General features: G+C 37.4%; 3 protein-coding genes across 3 annotated transcripts in view; 2 read left to right on the plus strand and 1 right to left on the minus strand.

The window, feature by feature from the left end:
* The window catches only part of gys2 (glycogen synthase 2), a 40197-nt gene extending 33226 nt beyond the window's left edge, over positions 1-6971 (minus strand). The window contains exons 1-3 of the mRNA XM_030149816.1: positions 6895-6971; positions 2611-2789; positions 217-398 (exon numbers count right to left, since the gene is read on the minus strand). Of these exons, the coding sequence (XP_030005676.1) occupies positions 217-398; positions 2611-2734 (306 nt within the window). The 5' untranslated portion in view covers positions 2735-2789; positions 6895-6971. The remainder of the gene's footprint in view (positions 1-216; positions 399-2610; positions 2790-6894) is intronic.
* LOC115429130 (homeobox protein slou) lies at positions 3951-9622 on the plus strand. The gene is made up of 5 exons (XM_030148382.1): positions 3951-4017; positions 4491-4622; positions 7106-7387; positions 8621-8850; positions 9476-9622. The coding sequence occupies exons 1-5, from the start codon at positions 3951-3953 to the stop codon at positions 9551-9553; spliced, it is 789 nt and encodes a 262-aa protein (XP_030004242.1). The 3' UTR covers positions 9554-9622.
* Positions 9623-11935: 2313 nt separating this feature from the next.
* Positions 11936-23502, plus strand: ess2 (ess-2 spliceosome associated protein). Its single transcript, XM_030150241.1, has 10 exons — positions 11936-12293; positions 14587-14755; positions 14864-14950; positions 15084-15253; positions 17478-17595; positions 17701-17834; positions 17927-18029; positions 18343-18452; positions 18538-18653; positions 21894-23502. The coding sequence occupies exons 1-10, from the start codon at positions 12153-12155 to the stop codon at positions 22171-22173; spliced, it is 1428 nt and encodes a 475-aa protein (XP_030006101.1). The 5' UTR covers positions 11936-12152; the 3' UTR covers positions 22174-23502.
* Positions 23503-23680: the final 178 nt, after the last annotated feature.

Genomic DNA, 23680 nt, shown 5'->3' on the forward strand with positions numbered 1-23680 from the left:
AAGCACAGATTAGCCAAAGACCCCAGACAGCTTTGAGCACTTTTCCAGAATGATAGTGGATAATGTCAGACCAGTCTACAGCAAATACCTACTTAGAGACAAGTGTAGAATGTGAAGAACGGGTATTATTGAGAGGCCTGAGAATACTGGAAAATGAGTTATAGGCTTACACACATTCATACATACTATACATACATACTGTACATACATACATACCTGGCAGCCATTGTTGATGAGGGCGTCCATGGCCTTCCTGATGGCTGGGTTTGGTGGCTCACAACCCTCAACCTGGGTCTTGAAGTTGTGTTCAAAGTATGGCCCCATCATGTAGTAGTTCTCCCCCCATTCATCCACTGTGATCTTGGCCTTGGTCTGGATCACTGTGTAGATTCCTCCAACTGCAGTGACAAAGAGTGACAGCAGAACCATTTCAACAGCACTTCATTCCTCAGAGGGGGAGAGAAGGGAAAAAGAATCCAAAACAACCCTAATTCACTTTAAACTGGTCTCTCACCACTGACTATCCAAATCTCTGGGCAACAAAATAGGACGTTTCAACCCTTCATAAAACCAAGACAAAGTGAGACAGAAGTCACCATTGAACCATGGGACATCTGTACCCTTCAGGAAAACCCCAACAGCCTAGGCCTTAGTGCATAACCATAGTGGTAAAAGAACATGCTCACTAAAATGTTGACATAGCAGCACTAAGCTAAACCCAACTAGCACACACCTCTTAGCTTGTACAGGTGAACTAGTGCTCAACAATTTAGTTCATTATGCTCCAACAAAACCCCAGCTCCAAGTCAAAAAGACAACATCCATGTTCTGGTCAATGGCATCATGTAACCTTACCTTTACCCTTATTACCCTAATGTGTTACCATAGTAACAACTTGTAATGTCGACCATGTTCCAGAGAAGCAAAATGGCTTTTTTGTTCAAGCTAAAACATCATTATTGATGAGTCAAAATGCCTTGATGCTGCTAAGTTTGCTGACACTGAGGTACAAGATCTCCTTCAAAGCCAGATCTCAAGAGCTCTAATGGACTTGGACAACTCTGCACATCTGCACAAAAGTCTTCCAGACCATAGACTCAGTTGGCTATCTCAATTAAAAGCAGAAGGATTGGTTCGATGAGAACACATACTGTATGACCCAGGGATGTGTCCTGGGCCCGCTGCTGTTTCATCTGCCCTGAAACGCTGCTTCATGCCTTCATGGACTCAGACTCAGAAAATGTGGTGTATTCAACCAGAGGACAATCTAATGTCTCCATAATGCATGAGCTCATCTTTACAGATGAATGTGTGCTGATGGTAGATTCTCAGGAAGATCGACAGTTTTGTGAATGACAACATCAAGCAAGAGTAAACTTCATTTCCTTGCTCATGACAACTGTACTGTATGATCTGTCAGTTACATTTTCATTAAACACCAGTGTGTGAGTTCACATTTTATGAAACAGCTAAAATCACCCATGTTTAACATAACAGTGTTAATTACCTCCGCCAAGGAGGTTATGTTTTTACCAGGGTTTGTTTGTTTGTTTGATTGTTTGTTTGTTGGTTAGTTAGTAACATAACTGAAAAAGTTATGGATGGATTTTCATGAAATTTTCAGCAAATATTGATACTGTCACAAGGAACAAACACACCGATCTGCCTTGGCGGAGGTCTGCGCTCTCCAAGTGCTTTTCTAGTTTTTGGTATATTTACTAAGCACTGCCACTCCTAGGTCTTCCTCAGCTCCACATTTTTGGCCACGTAAGGTCATTTTTACCTCCAACAAAAGATAGTAACAGGAAAAATACCAAATTCAACTCCTGAACAAATGGGGGACGTCAGAGTGGCCACATCCACTTTTTATACAGTGATATATACACTTGTGATTTAAGCTCAATAACCTCATTCCTCATACCCTCTGCTTTTCCATGCCAGAACTTTGCACAGACACAGAAATTAGTACCTTTTTAAAAAAATTTTTGCTTTTCAGCTCCTCAACTATGAGAAGATATTTGTTGAATTTGGCAAGAAGGATTTTAAAGAAGAATAACTTATTCTACCAACCAAATTCTACAACCTATACTTTCTTCATCCACAGTTTTACATGTATTTAGGAAGAATATTGACACAAAGTGGCCCCAAAGCTGCTCTACGTTCACTACCAATCAGCAGCTTAATGTTTAACTCTTCACAGAGAGCACTCCCCAGATTTTAGTATTTACTCTGTAAAGGCCAAAGACTCACAGTTTTACGCACAATCTCACTAGTGCAACCAGACTAGACAGATTGCAAAACGCTAAGGAGAACTGTTTGCTTCAGTTGCTTCATACTTTTATTGGTGAGTGCATTTCATTGAATAAAAGTAATTTTGTTATTGTGTGAAGCATGAGTGAAACCAGGAAAAGTTTCTTCATTTCTGTGAATCTATTTCATAATGAATTGGGGTTTTGTGCGCATCATTGTCATATTTAATATCCAGTATTTGGTAGCCCAGCTGTAGACAGATTTTGTGTATGTGCATCAGCTAAAACATTTGTCTAATTTCATATATTTATTACAGCATCAACATCCATGATGAATTAGAATATATATGCTGAAGCTAACCTTTATTTGTGACCTCCCAGGACACCTCAAAGAGCAGAAGGTCCTCCACAGGCAGCTCGTCCTCCTCCCACTGGGATAGTAGTCCACTCAGGGACGTCATGGACAAGGACCGGGACAGCGGCATCCTAAACTGGACCGGGATGTGGAGCCGTGTGAAGAGAAAAAAAGCCTCACCAGACCTGGAGCAGAATAGTTGTCACACGAGAGATGGATCGGGACAAAATGCTGACGCTCCACCTACTGAGGCTCCAGTTGACAGGAGGAGGACACACATATACCACCTTAAACCACCTTAAACAGAAGGGTCTAGTGGAGGTGTATGTGATTGTCTGAATGTTTATGAATGAAGGGAGGACTGCCCACCGGGTATGAAAACAGATGCAATGGTACAATATTCTCAGAGTGAATTTTTATTCAACTGATTATACATTTAACCTTTTTAACATCCACTGTTTACATGGAACCTTAACCCTAAGCAAAGGTTAAGTAAATACAGGTAAAAGCAATGTAAGTAAACGTTGACATGAACTATGAACTACAGGACACACAAGTAGGAAAATAGTTTTTTTCTTTTTTTTTTTAGACATTGACGTGTGATGTGTGATGTTTATATGTTTGAGAGAGAGACACAGACAGACAGACAGCTCACAGCAGCACAAGACAAGCGGCATCAAATACAATAAAGAATAAAGAGAAAGATAAAAACTGCTAAAGTGACCAAAAATGACATTATTATTATTATTATTATTATTATTATTATTATTATTATTATTATTATTATTATTATTATTATTATTATTATTATCATTCAAATCAAAATTAAATCAAAGGTTATTTCTATAGCACTTTACAACAACATAACGAAGCCCAAAGTGCTTTACATCTAAAAGCATGATTAAATTATAAGATAAAAAAACAGGTTAATCAAGTACCATAAATATGCATAAAACAATAGGACACAACACACACTGATAAAAGAGACCACAGATTCAAACCTAATAGTGTCTCAGTGCTAAGGGTTAAAAGCCAGTCTAAACAGGTGAGTCTTTAACCTGGACTTGAACAGGGGCAGGTCAGTGAGGACTAGCAAGTCAGAAGGCAACGAGTTCCATAGTTTTGGAGCAGCAACAGCAAATGAACGATCACCCCACTGTTTATATCGGGACCTGGGGACATCCATAACCATCTGAGAGGACGATCGGAGGGCTCTGCTGGGGTGGGGAACTGTTAAAATCTCAGATAAATATGGAGGAGCTAGACCATTTAAAGCTTTAAAAACAAACATTAAAATTTTAAAATCAATATGATGGCGGACTGGGAGCCAGTGGAGAGAAGAGAGGATGGGGCTGATGTGGTTGAATCTGGGGGAGTTTGTCAAGAAACGGGCAGCTGCATTTTGTACCAGCTGTAAGCGATGGAATGAGGACTGAGTGAGGCCATAATAAAGTGCATTACAGTAGTCCAGACGGGAACTGATAAAAGCATGGATCGCTCTCTCCAGATCTCTGCAAGAGAGGAATGGCTTCACTTTGGCCAAAAGATGAAGCTGGAAAAAACAACTGCATTAATCTGTTTATCAAGCTTCAGCTGACTGTCTAATTATTATTATTATTTTTATTATCATTATTATCATTATTATTATTATTATTATCATTATTATTATTATTATTATTATTATTATTATTATTATTACTTTGCTGTGTAAAGGCATAATAATCAGAGGCCTCGCATAATATAGCACAACCAAAATGAGATGGACAGACCCAGACCACTGACCAGACATCTCTCATGATAATCACCAATACTGACCGATACAATGACTGTGGCGTTTGTGTTTGTTTTGTGCATGTTTCATTTCTTTTCTGTTTCCTCTCATGCAGGTGTTCAAGGGGGCGTGACCGGCCCCTCCCTGCAGGATAAAGAACATGAGCTGTCAATCATCCTCATCTCTTCAGCGTATAAATCTTATCCGTCCTCTATGATGTTACCAGATAATCCCATCCTGTTCAGACGTCAGTCCTGTTCTGTACTTTTCTGGGTGGTTGCCTCATCATCCATCAACACAACAGGTTGGAATCTTTGTTTTCTCAACAGTAAACCCTCTATGAATTCACTTTCAGCCTTTCACTGACTTTACTTTGGGGTCAAAGTCACTAAATACTTCACCAGTGACAACATTTATAACCACAGAATCAAGACCTATCTGTGTTTCTGATACGATAGTTTCCTTTAATTCTCTTCAGTGATATTTATTTATTTTTTCCCCAGCTGACCCATATCCTAAACTTCACAATTTCTGTTTCTGGTCTTGTCATTGTAATTTTCAAGCCTGTAAAGATCTGTTCTCATGTTCATATCACTATAACGTCAAGTCTGCAGGAAAAATCTGGAGGAAAAACAGTAGAATTTGAAAATAGAACCTTCCTTCTGCATCTGTTTCCTCACTGTAAAAAAAAAAATCCTCTTGTTTTTACGGAAAAAAACTGGCAGCTGTGGTTTCCAGAACAATACTGTAAAAAACACATCCAACTGTAAACATATTTACGGAGTAACATGTAGATTTAACACTGGATTTAAATGGTACATGGACAGCACTTATTCAGTGCATTTTATACACCTTCATGGTGTCCAAAGCCACCAGGTCCTACTGGGAGCAGTTTAGGGTTCAGTGTCTTCCATGGACACTTGGACATATGGACAGTCTGAGGCAGGATTCAAACCACCAACCCTTTGGTTATTGGACGAGCCGCTGTACCAACTCTACCAACCCATTCATTTACAAATTTAAAATGTTAAATTGTTAAATGTTTACTTTTTTATAACTTTCTTATTAAAAAAAAAAAAAAAAAAAAGCAAATCAGCCGTTATTTCAACATTACGGTCTTGCAATTTAAACGGCATCACATTCTTTTTCAGTGTACAGTTTTATTTTCTAAAAACAATAAAACTACATAATTTCTACATACAAATCTGGTTTTCTTCACATACTCTCCCTGTAAAAACTACAGCTATATTTGATTCAATCGTTAACACAAAAATCTTTTCAAATAAACAACTTTGCTTTGTATTGTCACTTACAGTTTTTTTATGTTGCAGTTTTACAACTTTTTGGTGTTAATTCTACAGTCATTTTTTACAGTGCTGTGTGTTAAAATCCAAAGACAGATAAATGACCTGACTGCCTTATTAAAATGATGCTGTGTAAAACAGAACCCATTTTTCCAATTTCCACAGAAGTGAGTAGAGTTCTTGTATCCTTTCAGAACACATTAAAGGAAATTATGGAACTGTTCCTCAGTGATACCAAAAAACTATAAGCACTGAACAATATCACCTTTGAGGTTTTTCTGTGACTGATGAGGAGTGTTTGGTTCATTAGAATAGTTTGTAAATGGTGATTTACTTGTTAATTTAATATTGAGAAAATCTCCGTCATGGGGCTGGTCTGATTTTCTTTTTTATATTAATTCTCGTATCAAAAATTGCTGTTACAACAACAAAATAAGGTTTTCTCACTGTAATCCTCAGTAATGAGTTTTGAACTGTTTGAACCAGTGTGGATGTTATCCAATCCCTTCTATTGAGAGTCATAATAACTGCAGATTGTGATCGCAAATGCCTCGCAAACTATACAACAATAATCTGGGTGCCATTAAACCCAAGTGAAAAGGATGGGATGGTGTTTATTGTTATCTGTTTTCAAGAACCCTTATAAGAGGAGCTTAAGACAGATTGTGGAAATCCATTAATTCTCTGAAAAAAAGGTGCATTGCTTTGTATGAAATCTCAGGATTTGTTGTGGATGAATTTAACCTTCAATAGCTTTACCTTTAGCTGTTCACATTGTCAGAGAAGTCAGACTGAAAAGACTGTGCAGCTCAGATAAGACACACGATGCATGACTGTGGAAAAAAAAAAAAAAACACATGGAGGGCCCCCCCTGAACCCCCACCCCTCCACACATACATACACATCTATTAGTGTTGTCTCATATGTGAACTGCAGGTTGGACTCTCCCTGGTTCAGCTGGTATTCACTGTGAGCACCTATACTCAGCATGGTCTGCTCAACACTAATGTCTATTAAACATCTCTGATCGGCATTAGTGTTTTTGATACACAGGAAAGTGAAGTAATATCATGAAATAAATGTAGGCTTTGGTGCTGAAGTGGACGATACACAAGTTTCTTGACACACCAAATGTTCATCTTTAAATCCAGATTTCTAATACCAACAAATCCCCTTTTCTCTAAAACCACAACAATAAGGATCTTAGCTACTCACCACTTCTCATTTTATGCGGTGGAATCTGATTTCTTTTGGAGAAAGGAATGGGGAAAGATTAACTGAATCTGCCATCCACCCTAACCTCTTCACAAAACTGCTCAGATTAGCCAGGAATTAAATTTCAGCCGTTTTATGTGGCTGGCCATTGAGGGGAGGGGGGGGGGGATTATGGTTTTACTATTTTTTTGCCTCCACATTTCACTATAAGGACCTGACACGGCGAGGGGAAGGCAAAGCCAGGCTGTTTGCTTCACTGGAATATGTTTGGAAATGGACAGACAGAAGTTTACATTTACAATTGACAACATTCTGAATAAATATCCCAACAATAACGGGGACATTTGGTCATTTGGAACAAGTGTTGTTGGACCCAGAGAAAGGTCTGTGAGTCCTGTTCAAAACCAGAGGGACACTGTCCATCACACCTGCCTCTGCTGCTGCTGCTGTTCACACTGTGGAGACGTTTTCAAGGCTGAGCTCATTCATGAAGGTAAGACTTTTACTACTTGGACTAAATCACTATTTACTAAACTAAGACAAACCTATGACAGATTGAAAGTCTATTACTGAAGCTGTTTCTGATTCATTAAATCTTATTGAATTTCATATGAAACGGTTGAATGGGCTCCTTTAACCGGTCACTATGGTAGACACTGGTTTGCATTTATTCATTCCTAATTCTTAAATTCAACATACTCCCATATTGTTAGCCTCATAGCATAATTACCTAAGTCGTACACTATTTGGACAAAAGTATTGGGACATGTTGAATTTAGTTGTTTCTTTTGTAACAGGGGCCTGGGATACAAAACAATAATGACAAATGTGAAAATGTAATTTTATATTGTGATAAATAACATATTGATTATTAATATCAATGTTTATATGTCAAATTAGCATGAACAGGACATCTTACAACTGTAGCCATGATGTGTCCTAATAAACATCAATATTTCCTTTATATATTTTTCTTCCTAAGCGAGATGTGAAGAAAGTAGATGGTTAGTTGTGGTAGTAAATTATCATGTACAGTCAGAGGACGAAAAATATTTTAGAAATTTGGAGGTAGAACATTTAAAATCATAATCATGGATAAAAAAAAACAAAAACAACATTAAGAGAAATTAAGTAAAAAACCATCTGAGGTATTTTGGAATCAAAGATAACAATTTAAACCAAACTAACCAATGCAATGATATTTATCCCAATATAAAACTATATTATGACATTTGTCGTTATTGTTTTGTATCCCAGACCCCTGTTAGAAAAGAAACAACTGGATTCAACGTGTCCCAATACTTTTGTCCATATAGTGGAAGATTTAGACATTTATGCTCTGAGGCTAATAATATGTCACCTCTTTACGAAACTTATCATATAGTAAAAATCTGCTTTTAGTTTTTCTGCTGTATCAACCTTGAAAATACAACATGGATTTAAACTATTGAACCGATTGGTCAATTTGAAACTATAAATACAAGACATTTTACTGAATGTAGTTATTATTTGTCATTTCTATGTTTTGTTCTGCTTTGTTGTATTCTTGAATTTATCTAAAATGAGAACATACTATTGGTGATATGTCAATATTTGGATAAAGGTTGAATGAATGAATGATCTATATTAGTCTTCTATGCACACATATTCACAGACAGTCATTAAATAAAAGTAAAGCCTGCCTGTTGCCAGTACTGTTGTGTCTGACATCACCACTTGCCTTCAGCCTGTCAGTACGGATGGTCCACCGCCGTCCGGTCAGAGTCCTGCAGACTGGGAGACAGAGACCAACAGTCATCCAGTCACATCCAGAGACGAACAAGACGTCACCGAACCATCTTCACTGAGGAGCAGCTGGATGCTCTGGAGGAACTCTTCATCCAAAACCAGTATCCAGACGTCAACACACGGGAAAAACTGGCACAGCGCACACACCTGAGGGAAGAAAGAGTGGAGGTAAGTCTCCAACGGGTGGTTTCTTTTCATTTATCCGTGTTTTTATTCTGTTGACGTGTTCCTTCAAACTCTTTGAAAGACTTTTTTTTTTCTTTTCACAGAACAGTTGTACTATGTTTGAACCATGTTCTGGTCAATTTGATAAATATAGACTGATTCAATACCAGCGTATAACAGTTTAAAAATACACTATATTAGCACATAAACAGTAACTACTTTAACTTCTGTAATATTAGATGAACGTTGTAAATGTGGTCATTCTAACATTCTAACAAAGAAAAGAAAAGAAAAGAAAAGAAAAGAAAAGAAAAGAAAAGAAAAGAAAAGAAAAGAAAAGAAAAGAAAAGAAAAGAAAAGAAAAGAAAAAAGAAAAGAAACATTCCATAAAGCATTCCATAAATAAATGAAATTACAGAGTCTGCTGTTTCAATCAATGCAATTATTTAATGTAAAAAAGCCAAAACTTTTTCTTATTGGGTCTTGTTTCATTAAGGTGCATAATAATGTTATATTTCTTTGTCAATGTTAATAAAACAGAATTCAATTTGTGTATAAGTGTCACAACAAGACAATTAACATTTACATTTAATAAAGATTCTAATAACAACCTCTTTTTTTTTTTCAGGTGTGGTTTAAAAACAGAAGAGCAAAGTGGAGGCGTCAGAAAAGGCTGGCATTTAATGGGGGAAATACAGAAAACTAATTTGAATAAATGTGTAATTAATTTTTATTTCTGTATATATGGACAAAATGACAGATGTACTGAATGTGTATGTGCTGTATCTGTTTTTAAGAAAACTTGAAGCCTTTTAGTCATGAACATCATGTGACTATAACATTGTAAAACATATTTGTGAAACTGGTTGATCTTCAACCTGTAAATAATTTTTAATATGCAATAGAAAAGTGACCTCAAACATGAATGATGCTCTTTTGAGAGATGGAGAAATGTCATTGTAGGTAATAATGTTAATGAATGCACTTTGGGACTTAAATAAACATCCATTCAAGTGTTTTCTGCTGCTTAATCCTTGTGAGGGCTGGGGGGAGGGGGGGGGGGGGTTTGGAGTCTATCCCAGGTACCATTAGGTGGGTTGGTAGGGGTGGTGGTGGTGGTGTTGGGGGGGGGGGGCATCACCCTAGACTTGTCACCAGTTCATCATAGGACTGAAATGTACAGACGAACATCCGTCCACTGTCACATTCACAGCTATGTGTGATTTAGAGTGACCAGTTAATGTGTTAGTTTGTGTTTTTGGATGGTGGGAGGAACCCAGAGAACCCATAGAACCCACACAGACACAGGGAGAACATTCAGCCCCACACATAGAGAGACAGGCCCAGGTGAGCGATGGAACCCTGGACCTTGTTGCTGTGAGGTGACAGTGCTCACCACTACACTGCCCTTAAATCAACATGAACTCAGCTTAGTTGTCTCCTTCTGCTACACATACATTCATATGAGTTTATGCAGAGGGTTCATGGTATACACTGAAAATGAATGAATGCTTTTCCTCATCTCAAATATCTGCACATTAGTTATGATCATTGGAAAACAATAGAATTAGATGTAATTATGCTCCTTATTTACAACAATAGATTATGTAGGATATAGCACCATAATAACGGGTAAAATAATTATATTTATATTAACCCGAGCCTTTTATAATGCAACTGAAATGTGAAGATGTACTATACTTTTGACTTTTATTCTGAAATGTTACGTTCTTTTAAATCATCTTCCTGTGACATAAAATGCAATCTTGTACACAGGGTTAATAGGGAGAATTTATAACGCTTCTCAAAAATTCTGCAGCTCAGGAACAACCTCTGTTTGAAATTTAACCTTGCTGACTCTGAAGTTGGACAAACTTGTTTTTCTGGCCAAAACAGAGTAAACAACCGCAATATACGGAGTTTATTCCAAAAAAAATGTTGTCTCTGTTCCAAATGTAATATTGTATTGGAATAATCTATTTCCAAACCTAAAATGGAAGAAAATCTGGTGTTTACCCTCTAAATATTTAATAATAAACAAGATAAAAGAAGTTTCTTTCAAATTAATTCATCTTTTCTATCCTTCCAAACTATTCCTACAAAGATATAAAAAAGATATCATTGTAGATTGTTCATTTTGTAATCAATCAGAAGAAAATGTATATCATCTGTTTTGGTCTTGTCCCTTTTCAAATATTTTCTGGCAAGACGTCTGTGTTTTTATTTGTCAAAATATAATTTCTGATTTTTCTTTTACCTATTCAAAAATATTGTTTGGTATATACTCATATCCTGCCAACAAATGAGATCAGCATTACATAATCAGTTTAATTATATTTTTGGCAAAATACCACATTCACAAATGTAAATTCTCAAATCTCAAACCTTCCTTTTTCATTTTTAAAACTGAGCTTACCCAGTATATTTCAAATATTCAGTACTCTAAAAATAGAAAAGCTATCAAAACCACTGATTTATGCAACAGATTTGAACTTGGTGTAATTAGATTTTTTTTTTTTTTTGTTCTGTTTACATGGTTTGTCCCCTGGCTATGTTCTGTTCTGTTCATGTCTTATTGGTATGTTAATATTGCATTGTACTTGTCATGTCATTATTGTACTTTATACAACATTAAATAAATAAATATGTTGGAGAGAAAAAAAATAAATTAATTTTTTAAAAATGATAATAATAATAATAATAATAATAATAATAATAATAATAATAATAATAATAATAATAATAATAATAATAATAATAATAATAATAGGGAGAATTTAATTATTTAAGTAATTTATTTATTCTATTGTTTGGTATGTATGAGGATGTGTGTGTGTGTGTGTGTGTGTGTGTGTGTGTGTGTGTGTGTGTGTGTGTGTGTGTGTGTGTGTGTGTGTGTGTGTGTGTATAAATTTATTAATATTTATTTATTTTAGGTATTTGGTTATCATTTTACCATTAGTTTTTTTTTTCCTGCTGATCTACTTACACTCCAGACCGGTAGGTGGCGGTAATGCATATATTAAGTCGATTACCGGCCGCCAATCAAAACCAAAGAAGAAGGAAACGTAATCTTACGTACGTACGTCGGTTTGACGCTATGCTAATGTGGTTAGTCTGACTGGGTCTGGGCTGAAGTTACACGAACGGCATTTGTTTTTGTAGCGACTTTTCGGTTATTTCAAAGTATGTAGTTAAAATGAAACGGCGTCTGTGGAGTTCCGAGGCCGTTATGTGGGTTATCTGAGTCGTTGTTTGGTAGATGAATCGTTTTTCGGGAACCAAACAGGAACCAGGTACAAACAATGGAGGACAGCGGCGGTGGGAGGAAAGCCTTGTCCCAGGCTGTGGTCCCTTCGGCCGGCAGGGCCGTGGTCCCCCGGCAGCAGCCCGAGGAGAAAGGAAAGATCAACAAACGTGTTCTGGATGAAGAGGAGTATATAGAGGTATATGATAATGTACAGTAGACAACATATGAGCAGATTTATGTTAATGTGAATACAAGGGGAAGCTGAAGTGAACATGAGAAACCGACGTTGGGTCTTCTTCTACCACTTCGTCTGTTGTTTTTAAAAGGGAGTTGTGTATTCATGAGGGGTTATTATGACAAATACTGACAGTTTCAGGTACATTTGGTAGAATCAGGTAGAGTTCATGAGAAGAGCTATAACATTATGACACTGACCGGTGAAGTGGTGTTGATGTTGATTGTATAAATCCAATTAGACTGGTGAAGTGAACATGTGGACCAGGGGTGTCAAACTCATTTTAGTTCAGGGGCCACATACAGCCTAATATGATATAAAGTGGTCCGGACCAGTAAAATAACAACAGTGATAAAAGTAAAACTAAATTGTGTTAATGTTGACATCTAAAAAGTTAGCTTAAAAATCTGAATAACATGGGCAACTTGAAATGTCTTAAGAAAAACAGGAGCAATTTTAACAATATTCTGCCTCAGTTTATCATTTACACGTGTGCATTACAACTTTACAATTACAAAAACAATATATTTACTAACAGGCAGAATATTGGTAAAATTGGACTTACTTCTCTTAAGACATTTCAGATTGTTCATATTTATTCAGGTTATTCACATTTTTTTGAAAAAGGAAAGTTTGTCAATGTACACATTTTCATGTAATTTTCCTTTTTTTACACTAAAACAACAAGAAAATTTCTGTCGTCATTTATAGGTTACTACCATAGTATTTTACTGAATTGACCCACTTGAGATTATATTCGTCTGTATGTGGAACTTGAATTGAAATAATTTTGACGCCACTGATTGTTAATATCTTCAGTGTAATTTTTGCATTTCACAAATTCATCCTATGGGCCAGATCTGATCCTTTGGCGGGCCGGATTTGGCCCCCGGGCCGCATGTTTGACACCTGTGATGTAGACCATGAAGTTGATGTGTTAGAAACAGTAAAATGGACAAGAGTAGGATCAGAGCAACTTTGACAAGGGATAAATTATAATGTCCAAATCAGTGTGTCAGCTCTGAGCGAGTCCTGGACTCCCCCAGAGCTCTGAAGGTGTGAGTGGTGTCTGGACCAAGACAGTACAGCAGATCTCTGAAGTCCTGGAAGTAGTGAAATGGGAAGGACTGGACTCATTTATCCCACATGTTACACAGATGCTCAGTCGTCCTGAGGTTGGGAAGTCTTTCCTTAGTCGTTTTTTGGTGGGTACTAACCACTGCAGACTGAAGTCACTCAGTTCCTTTCGTTGATTATTTTGATGCTTCATCATTAGTTTCGAGGACAAAATGTTCACCTGCTTCCTGATATATTCAACCAAGTCAAATGTTCTATTGTAATGAAATAAAAGTATTATCACCACTTTTCCTGACAGTGGACAGAATGTTATGGCTGATCAGTGTTTGCTGCTCCTCATTTTATGCAGTAACTAACTACTACTTGAGTAGAGTTCATAAATGAATACTTGGTGACCTAAATTTAATTTTACCTCCACAGTTTTCATATGTCTCCACTTTATTTTTATTTCTGGAACAGAACAAGGAAACTAGGATCAGTGATTTCAAAATTTGGACTAAAATATATTTAAAATTGGAAAATTGTTTGGTGTTATTTTCTGTTTATTTATTTTAGTTGTGTTAATAATTATTCTACTGATGGTGCTACAGAATAAAATAAATCTTAATTACATCTTGAAACATAATGTGCTGCACACTTTTAATCCTCCTCGGCCAAATATCATGTAAGAATTTTTTGAAAGTTACTGCCCTATAATTTAGATTAGATTATCTTTGTGTAAAATTTATTACATACACATTTATATTTGAAAGTACTCAGATATTAAAACTGCTCAAGGCTTCAAGGTTTCAAACAAACATATCCCCCCCAAAAGGGGTCATGTCTCCATTTGACACCATTTGACCTTGAAAAAGTAGGTCAAGGTGACCTATTTTCAATAGGCTTCTGCTCCATGCCAAAATGCATCCACAGTGTAAATTTGGTACAGATATCTAAATGCATTCTTCAGATAATGTGATTACATTGTTGAATGAATGGATGGACAGACAGATGACAGAACAATTACAATACCCCTTCGGCCACAAGTTGGCCGAGGGGTAACTGAACAGTTGTAAAAGTCTTTACATTTTAGGCTCATGCCATGATCTAGTGTCTTAAATATTTCCAGACTTCTGTATCTGTGATGATAAATTAGTATAAAAGTGTGATATAAGTATATTGTGTCCATACTTAACAGAATCTAGAGAAGATCATCCAAAGAGACTTCTTTCCAGATGTGACAAAGTTACAAGCACAGAAAGATTACTTGGAAGCAGAAGAAACTGGGGACATTGAGAGGATGAGGGAGATCTCCATCAGATATGGGTCATCTTTAGCCAAATCAACACCTCAGTCGTCTGTTCCTTGTGAGTTTTCTGGAATAAATGTGTTTGTTTCTATACATCACTCACGGATGAAAAGAATATTCTGATTTGAGATTCCTCCTTTTTCCTCTTCTTTTTCTCTGAGTTTAGACGTCACTCCTGCCAGTTTTGAGACACCGGTGGATCGCTCAGACTCTCCGTCTTCCACTCATGGAAGACATAATCCTGCAACTAAAGGTACAGCAAATGACTCATGTTACGATAGAATGACTTCCTGCCAGTAGTTCAGAATATGTTTTTAAGGTTATGATCTTATGAGTTTCATGTCTGTCATCGTGTAATCATTGCATATATGATGATGTATGTGTAGGAACCAGTGATGATGTGAAGGAAGAGAAAGAGCTGCCGTCTCTCGATCATTTTTTGGCCAAAAACACCAGTGAGGATAATGCATCATTCGAACAGATCATGGATCTGGCCAAAGACAAAGAGAGGCTGAAGCATGCCTGGTTATATGAAGCTGAGAATGAATTCAAAGAGGTACGTTTGGACAAATTTCTCTTTTACATTAATGCAAAATTACAGGCGATCCAAAAAAAACTACACTGATATTGTAATTGATGCCACACAATTATGGGTTTAAAGTATTCCTGATGTTGCACAGTGGTTTTTACACTGAGCAAAAATATAAACGCCCCATGTGACACTTAAAATTTTTAACAGCACTAATTGTTGCACAATATATTAAATCACTTAATTTATTTTGTTGATCAGTTTGGTACTGATTAGTGTCTGTTAGAACACAATAGTGGCATCTAGGATTTAGAAACATTCATGTGGACACGATGTGGGCCGGTTGAAAGAAATCACCACTCAATATCTTGTGTGTCCACCATTGGTTTCACATAGAGCGACACATCGTCTTCTCATCGAGTTGACAAGGTTGTCAATTGTGGCCCACGGAATGTTATTCCACTCTTCTTTTAGGGCTGTTATCTGGAACAGTTGCTGCATGATTTGCAGTATCTGTGTCATAGTGACGGCTGATGAAATGTGACATTTTGAGGTGTCCTTCATTGTCCCCACTATAAGGAGTGTCTGAGTAACTGTTAAGGTTGTCTGAGCAGCGTCTGGACATGACTCACCTGTGTTGTGGGTGGAATCACTGGATCACTGAGCAAGTGTTCACTCGCAGAGATGGACACAAAGTTTGTTTACAAATCAAGAGAATTAACCATGTTTTACAATTATAAGACATCATGAGCTCATTTTGGGCTGCGCATCTTGTGTTACACATATACTGTTCATGGGGCATCTGTATTTTTGCTCGGTGTATATTCCAGAACCCTTAAGGTTTATAAGGTATCTGACTTCATTCAGGTGGAATTCCATGTGAAACTTCAGACACAGGGTCAGACTGAACCATATACGACAAACACTACCTGTATGAGTGTTCAGATTACTGTCGTATAAACAGCATCTGTGCAGACACACGGTTCAGGGTGTAGAAACACATTGATCCTAAAGTTTCCAGTTTAGCTTATGTCGCCTCAGTAACCGTCCCATCCCACTGCTGTTAGCGTTTGTGTACCACTAATAATAATACTGCCAACTACTACAGTCTGTGCACCTTCTGCTTGTTGTCGCCGCCACAGCTGCATTGCATTATGGGATATCTCTCGCATTTCCCCTACAGTTTCAGACATACTAAAAAAACTCACTGTTTTTATCTAATGGTTAGAATGATATGGAATTTTACACACTGTTGTAGACAGTGTTGAAACAGACATGATTTATTTAATCAAACAAAACTACTGGTCAGATTCCTTTCAGATATTTTATGTAGCTTCCTTTGGACAATGTTTGCAAAGTTTGTTCACAGTTTTAAGAAATGTAGATTTTTTATAAATTTTTTTAAGTATGAAAAATTTGCGTTTACTTGTAATGGTCCATATTTTCATGGCTTATTGCATGGAAATAGTTAGTGATATCAATAGTTACTATGGGGCATTGATAGGAAGTCATATATGGACTTTCTTTTGGGTCCAAGACCTTTGACCTTGAGTGATCTTGAAGCATCAAGGTCACCAACATCTAGGTTTCAAAAATCTTCTTCTCTGAACACGCATTGTACTAATTGTATCTGACTGTCTTGGTGGACTTTATAGTTCACAAACAAATGCATTCTGCCTGAATTGAACACCTACCCAGTCAACCATAGTACTGGAGATGTGATATTATACTTAAATGCCTTTAAATAGCTTAAATAGTTCTGATCAAGTGTTTGAGGCTCATTAGTTTACATCATATCATCATCATCTCCTCCATCATCATTATTATTATTATTATTATTATTATTAGCATTATTATTATTAGCATTATTATTATTAATTGAATAAAATAAGTTATACAACCTGACCTGTCATTGATTTACTCTTTATAGTTACAGCAGTTAACAGTCAGTTATAGTCTATATACTATACCTGTCTGTCACTAATCCTTTCACTTCCAGTAGGGTTGGGGTCCTATTGATTTCTCACAATTAGCTGAGTTCTCCTCTAGTGAAAGTGCCGCCCACTTCTGTTGGGATCTGCTTCCAAACCACAGGACTCTAACATAGCAGCAGAATCTGACAACCTCACAAATTCAAGTTGTTAGTGATTCTTGATGGAACATGCCGATGAGATACAGGAACATCGGTCCTATTTTTTGGGGTTGTTATAGTGGTCTACATTAGAACCTTCATGCTTTTAATTCATTCCAGCGCCACAAACAGAACCTGGCCTTACCATCAATGGAGAAGGCAGCTCTTGAATGTGTCAAAGCCGGGCTGGAGACGTGGGAGTACAAAGCCAAGAATGCACTCATGTATTATCCAGAGGGTAAGACTGGCAAACCTTCACTGACTGCTTTTCCTTTTATAAATCTCCCCAGTGATGTATGACCATAACCAAAAGTCGCTGTTATCTTTTTTGTTTATATATAAGGAGTTAAAGATGATGAAGCTGTGTTTAAGAAGCCAAGGGAAGTGGTTCATAAGAACACCCGGTTTTGTGCAGACCCGTTCAGCAAAGCTCTGAATAAAAGCCAGATTCAACAGGCTGCAGCCCTCAATGCACAGGTAACTTTAAGGAATGGAACAAAAAATACAGAAAATGGTGCACAAATTGTTTGTCTGAAAACTGTTGAATTCTGACATTGGGTATCCAACAGTTCAAACAGGGTAAAGTGGGTCCTGATGGGAAGGAGCTCATCCCTCATGAATCTCCAACAGTCAATGGATACGGCTTTGAAAGGACTCCCTCTCCTGCTCCCGGTCAGTGTGAACCTAAAGTCATGCAACACATATGAGTGGGCTCCAAAAAGTCAGTGGAAAAATAACACTGCTTTGACACTGTTTAAATCACAGAGTCCTCAGTTTTACACAGATGGACTTAAAGGCTGATCTCAACGCTTGCAGAAGTGTATTAACCTAGATGGAGCATATGTTGAAAAACAAACATCATAACCTAAACCGATTTTTCCAACTGTCTTTTTTTTCCATGAACTCTTTGAAGCCCCCTCATAGCCTGTACCTGTGGCTCTAGTTGTGTTGTCGGTCTGTGACGTGTGGTTGTGTTTGTGCTCAGGTGTGGCCGAGTCGCCTCTAATGACGTGGGGTGAGATTGAGAGTACGCCGTTCCGTCTGGACGGGTCAGACACTCCCTGTGTGGAGAGAAACCATGGACCATCATTTAAGGTACGAAATATTTAGGATTCACCTTTAAGGTGCTCTTCATTTACCATTTGTAAGAGACTTACTTTTGTGTTTTGTTTTCTATAAGATCCCTGAACCAGGAAGGAGAGAAAGATTAGGTTTAAAGATGGCTAATGAAGCTGCAGCTAAAAACCGAGCAAAGAAACAAGAAGCACTGAGGAAGGTCACCGAGAACCTGGCAAGGTAACACCATTAGACTGATGCCACTCATGATTTTACAGCGTTGCAGAAATGTTTTTTTACCTCTGGTTCAACTCCAGGTCAGTAGATTTGTTGAATTAGATGTTGGTTTAGAACCTTGAATATGGTTGTGGTTAACGCAAGGTTTGAAGCTTTATGTTTCAGAGTATTTAACTTTGTCAGATCCAGTCAGATGTGCTCACTCAATGCTCAATTTCCCAAATCACCCATTAACTGGAACTCATTCATTCATTTTCTGAACCCGCTTTATCCTCACTAGGGTCACAGGGGTTGCTGGAGCCTATCCCAGCTACTTATGGGCGAAGGCAGGGTACACTCTTGACATGTCGCCAGTTCATCGCAGGGCTGACATATAGAGACAAACAATCACTCACATTCACACCTATGGGCAATTTAGAGTAACCAATTAACCTCTCAGTCCATGTCTGGATGGTGGGAGAAAGCCAGAGTGCCCAGAGAGAACCCACACAGACTGGGACTCCTTACTATGAATTCTGGGCTATGTTAGCAGCTCTGAGGGGATTCTCACAATGTTTGTGAGTACTGCCCTTGATGTAATGGAAAACAAGTAACATTAAATGACAGTTCTGTAATAAAGTGTGAATGTTAGTGCTCCATCAGCATCATATTTTCATTAAAGCCCAGTGATCCAGGTCCATAACACTGTCCACTATGGTGGACACATGACCTGGTCTGATGTAGATCAGGAGTTCTTGGTCTACTTATACAGACTTTGCTCTTACCATCGTTTGTGGTCATCTTGCTTTCATCTGTCCACAGACAGGTGTCTTCAGATGTTTTCTAGTTGTGAACCCTCTGTATTCACGTTCCATTATGTATGTGCAAAACAGTCCTGGACTTTGGAAAGTGCATCCTCCGGTCAGGTTTGTCTATGTTTTATGGTGGAGGAGATGTCTGATAGACCCAGGTCAGGAAGTGAAACCGTTCTTCAAGCATCGTTAAGGTTGGAATCAAGTCAGTCAAGCGCATTCTCCCCCTGGTGGTACATTTTACATAAGGTACACAATCAGGAAGCACAGACATCAAACCGTCATGAGTGAAATGTTCACGACATCAACTCTGTCAGGATGAGTCCTGAGTTGTTGGTTTATGACAGACTGGACACACCATTAGCATTAGCAGGTATGGAATTACAGTAGTAGGTACGCCATTAGCATTAGCAGGTTCAGCATTAGCTGGTATAGAAATAGCAGGTTTGGCATTAGCGGGTACGCCATTAGCATTAGCAGGTTAAGCATTAGCTGGTACAATCACGCTAGAGCCACAGCAAGTAGGTTGACGCACAGCACAGGCAGAAGAGTGGCCACAGCACACACGCTAATGTTTGGGCTGCAGCTGGAGATGAATGTTCCCTCAGGAGGAAAGGAGAACGAGAACTCTGGCGATCGGGTTACTGAAAAGAAGGGTGTGAACCGCTTTGGTTCAGGGCCTTCAATACAATACAGAGATATATGTAGACTATGTAAAGAACCCAAACACTCACCACGGTAAAGTTGGCAAGAGGTTTACAGATTCACACTTTGCATCTCAATAGATCATCAGTCAATAATCATTGAGACACAAATGACGATTCTATGCAGCTTTGGTAACACAGAGAGGAAACTACAACCCCGTTGTCATCCAAACAAACGGTCCTTAACGATCAGTAGATGGCATTACTTCGAATTGGAGCCAGTTAGCGAGCGCGAGTTTAGGAACCGTCTGCAAAGTGCTAAAATTTCTACATACTAAAAATTCAATAACTTTAATTCTACTCAGTGAAATGGCACCAGATTTATCTCACACACCCATGAACCCTCTCTGCACACACTACACCACTCAGACTGGACAAATATCACACACAGATTAGCCAAAATATAATATGAGGTGCATCTCTGTATTTAAATGGTAATATGTAGGGTGTCACCAAATTATGTCTTGTTTGCTTATTTGTCTAAGGGTTTGTTTACATGTTTACAGGGGGAAATTTATACACACACACACACTTACCCATTTTATTGCCTTTCCACACAAACCTTGAAGCATAACACACACAATATGTACCTGTTTTATTTATTTGAAACAGTTGTATGATGTTCTTCAGCACATGTCATGTTAAACATTTGACAGAAAAAAAATTATATTTAAATAAAAAATAACCTTCTGATGTCCTCACAACTAATTTATGAGTAACAGAAAATTTAAGTTAGACAAAAATAGTGATTTGATTTGTATCGTGATACATATCGATATCGTCTGATATTTTAAAAAATTATCGTGATATGATTTATTTTTTTTCCATATCACCCATCTTTAGACAGCAGTGATGATCACTACTGTTAACTCTTTGGGCAGATTAAAGGTGGATGTGTCCTCCAGGTCATGGGATCAATGTGTGTGACTGACACTAATGTCCAAAAGCCAGTCAGTATGGACATAGACACAATAATAATAATAATGATGATGACATTAACTTTATTTATATAGCACCTTTAAAAACTGAGTTTACAAAGTGCTTTGACAGACAAAGCAGAAGGACATAACAGCAGAGTACAAGATGCAAGCAACAGTAACCTCCATTAACCAGTAACCAGGAGACTAACCTCTTCTGCCTTTACCAGAGTCCTCATTCCTGTCTCTGTGGTGGATACAGTGGACAGAAAGATAATTGTCCACACAGGAAAAACTGTCCAACTCCTAATGGAAATGACGGTATATGAAGGAATGTTGAAACAAATCTGTACAGACAGAAACTCAAAAAATTCCAATACCAAACTAGTACAGTTAAACTTAAGTAACTGAAATACATCATCATATGTTTGAGCAGTTATATGACATGGTTTTAGCCAAAAAGTTATTCAGTAAGGAAGGTAATAAAAGTCTTATTCAGTATTTGAAGCAAATATGAAGGTATCCAAAAAATGTGACTGAAAAAGATTATAGTTAAATTTTCATACAATAATCCAATTCCACTTGATGTTTTGTATTTAGAGGTTGTTGTGTATTTCTATCACTGTGAATATCTGTGCTCATTAGATTAAGATAAAATAAGATTAAGATATAAGATGTGACTTTATTTATCCCACCGTGGAGAAATTTCACAATTTTAGAATATTAGATTAGATTAGATAGAACTTTACAGCTGAACTCTTGTATATTTGTTTTGTGGTTTTGTAAAATGGGTTCTGTCCTAAACATGTGTTGCCTGATGTTTACTTCCAGTCTTACACCTAAAGGCGTGAGTCCGGCGCTGACCCCGGCCCTGCAGAGACTCGTCAACCGGACGTCTAACAAATACACGGACAAAGCCTTAAGGGCCAGTTACACACCCTCGCCTTCTCACCGAGTCATTGGCTGTAAGACTCCTTTTGGTGGCGCATCGACTCCTTCAGTAACGCCGACGCCAAACAAAGCTAAGACTCCCAGCGCTCAGGACGTCACCTCCCTCACAGATAATCTACTGCAGCTTCCAAAGAGGCGCAAAGCCTCCGACTTCTTCTAAACCACACAACTGTTTGTCTGCTGGGACTGAAGAGCAGATCACCACAATGACAATAAACTCTGTTCTGTTCTATTGACTGTATAAAACTTTACCCTTTAGTCAGTCTTTTGTGTTTTGTTGGACACAGAAATGTACAGAATTTTTTGACTGTTTTATGATACATTTGTTATAAGGATGAGTTTATTTTCACTTTTATTTCTATTGTTCAAACATCCAGGATTCATAAAGATTTCTACACTTGTTTCCTCAAACTTCAGTTATCAGACTTAATTGGTATTTTTCATTTTAGTATTTCCTAAGAGCCAACATACAATAGAATCCCCATGTGTCACCCCTTCTGCATTTCTGTTTGAGTCTTTTTACAACAGTGTTTTAAAATTATGTTACTCCAGGCCACGTTTTCATAACTGGTTTTACTCGTGGTTTCAGACAGATGAGTGTAAATAATTACAGGTGTATTTCTTTCTAGTCCGTGTGTTCCCCCATCCCTCTGTCTGTCTTGTTTCAGGAGTGGAACTGGAAACCATGTGATTTTTTTTTTCTACCAAACCTTTAGTTCATCAGTTATATATTAGAAGGATGTCTCTTCTATTTTCTGCGTTCCCATTGTCGGTAAAGCCTTGGAAAGCAAGTAATGACATCTTAAGGAAATTCTCAGCTTTTTAGTGAAATTTGTTATGTTGAGATCAGAATTGCTCATAGGTTTTTTTTCATGTCTTCAGGAATAAATGAAATATGTTTTTAAAGCTGATCATTTGAAAATGTTCGGAAACTGGAGGTTCACACTGATCCATCCGTGAGTTTGTTCTATCATGAGAATAATCCTGTTAGATTTAGACAAAAACACTGAATTAAAATTTAAAAACAGTGAACATCAGCTGTTTTACTCAGTTTGTGGATGCGAAGGTGCATGGATGGATTTGGTTGTTTTTAAAAGACTAAAATCAATACAGTTTTTCATAATTTTAGAACTGTAGTATCACAATATTAAATATCTTTGTAAGTCAATAGTTAGACTGGTTAGTGTTTTGTTTTCATACTATAATTAAGTCCATGGTTGTAAAAATTTTACACAGCCCAGCCAAAAAAGTCTACATCTGGATTTAACTCAATAAATATTAGTTAATATTTAACGAATAGTAATAACATTAGTATTAATATTCTTCTTAAACTCAGTTGTGAATATAGTTTCTTAGAACTGTTTCAGAACAGTCTTCGGACTTCAAGCAAAGAAAACAGCCATGGAGATAAATTAACTTTATTCAGTCATCAGGACAAGGTCTACCCCCAAATGTAATTCAGCTGTAGATAAAACTACATTTAGTGTCATTGCAGAAGTTTATTCCACTGATTCCATTGTGAGTATCACTGTAGTCAAAGCTAAAGGTTTATCTGTGTCGTCCATCACGACGTTTGTCATCGGTTCATTTTAGCAGCAGAAGCAGAAAACCATTGAATATTTTCCATTAAACTTGCTTCAGTTTACCAGGTTAATATTTATACTTTT

This window comes from Sphaeramia orbicularis, chromosome 12, assembly GCF_902148855.1.
Source record: "Sphaeramia orbicularis chromosome 12, fSphaOr1.1, whole genome shotgun sequence".
Classification (NCBI taxonomy): domain Eukaryota; kingdom Metazoa; phylum Chordata; class Actinopteri; order Kurtiformes; family Apogonidae; genus Sphaeramia; species Sphaeramia orbicularis.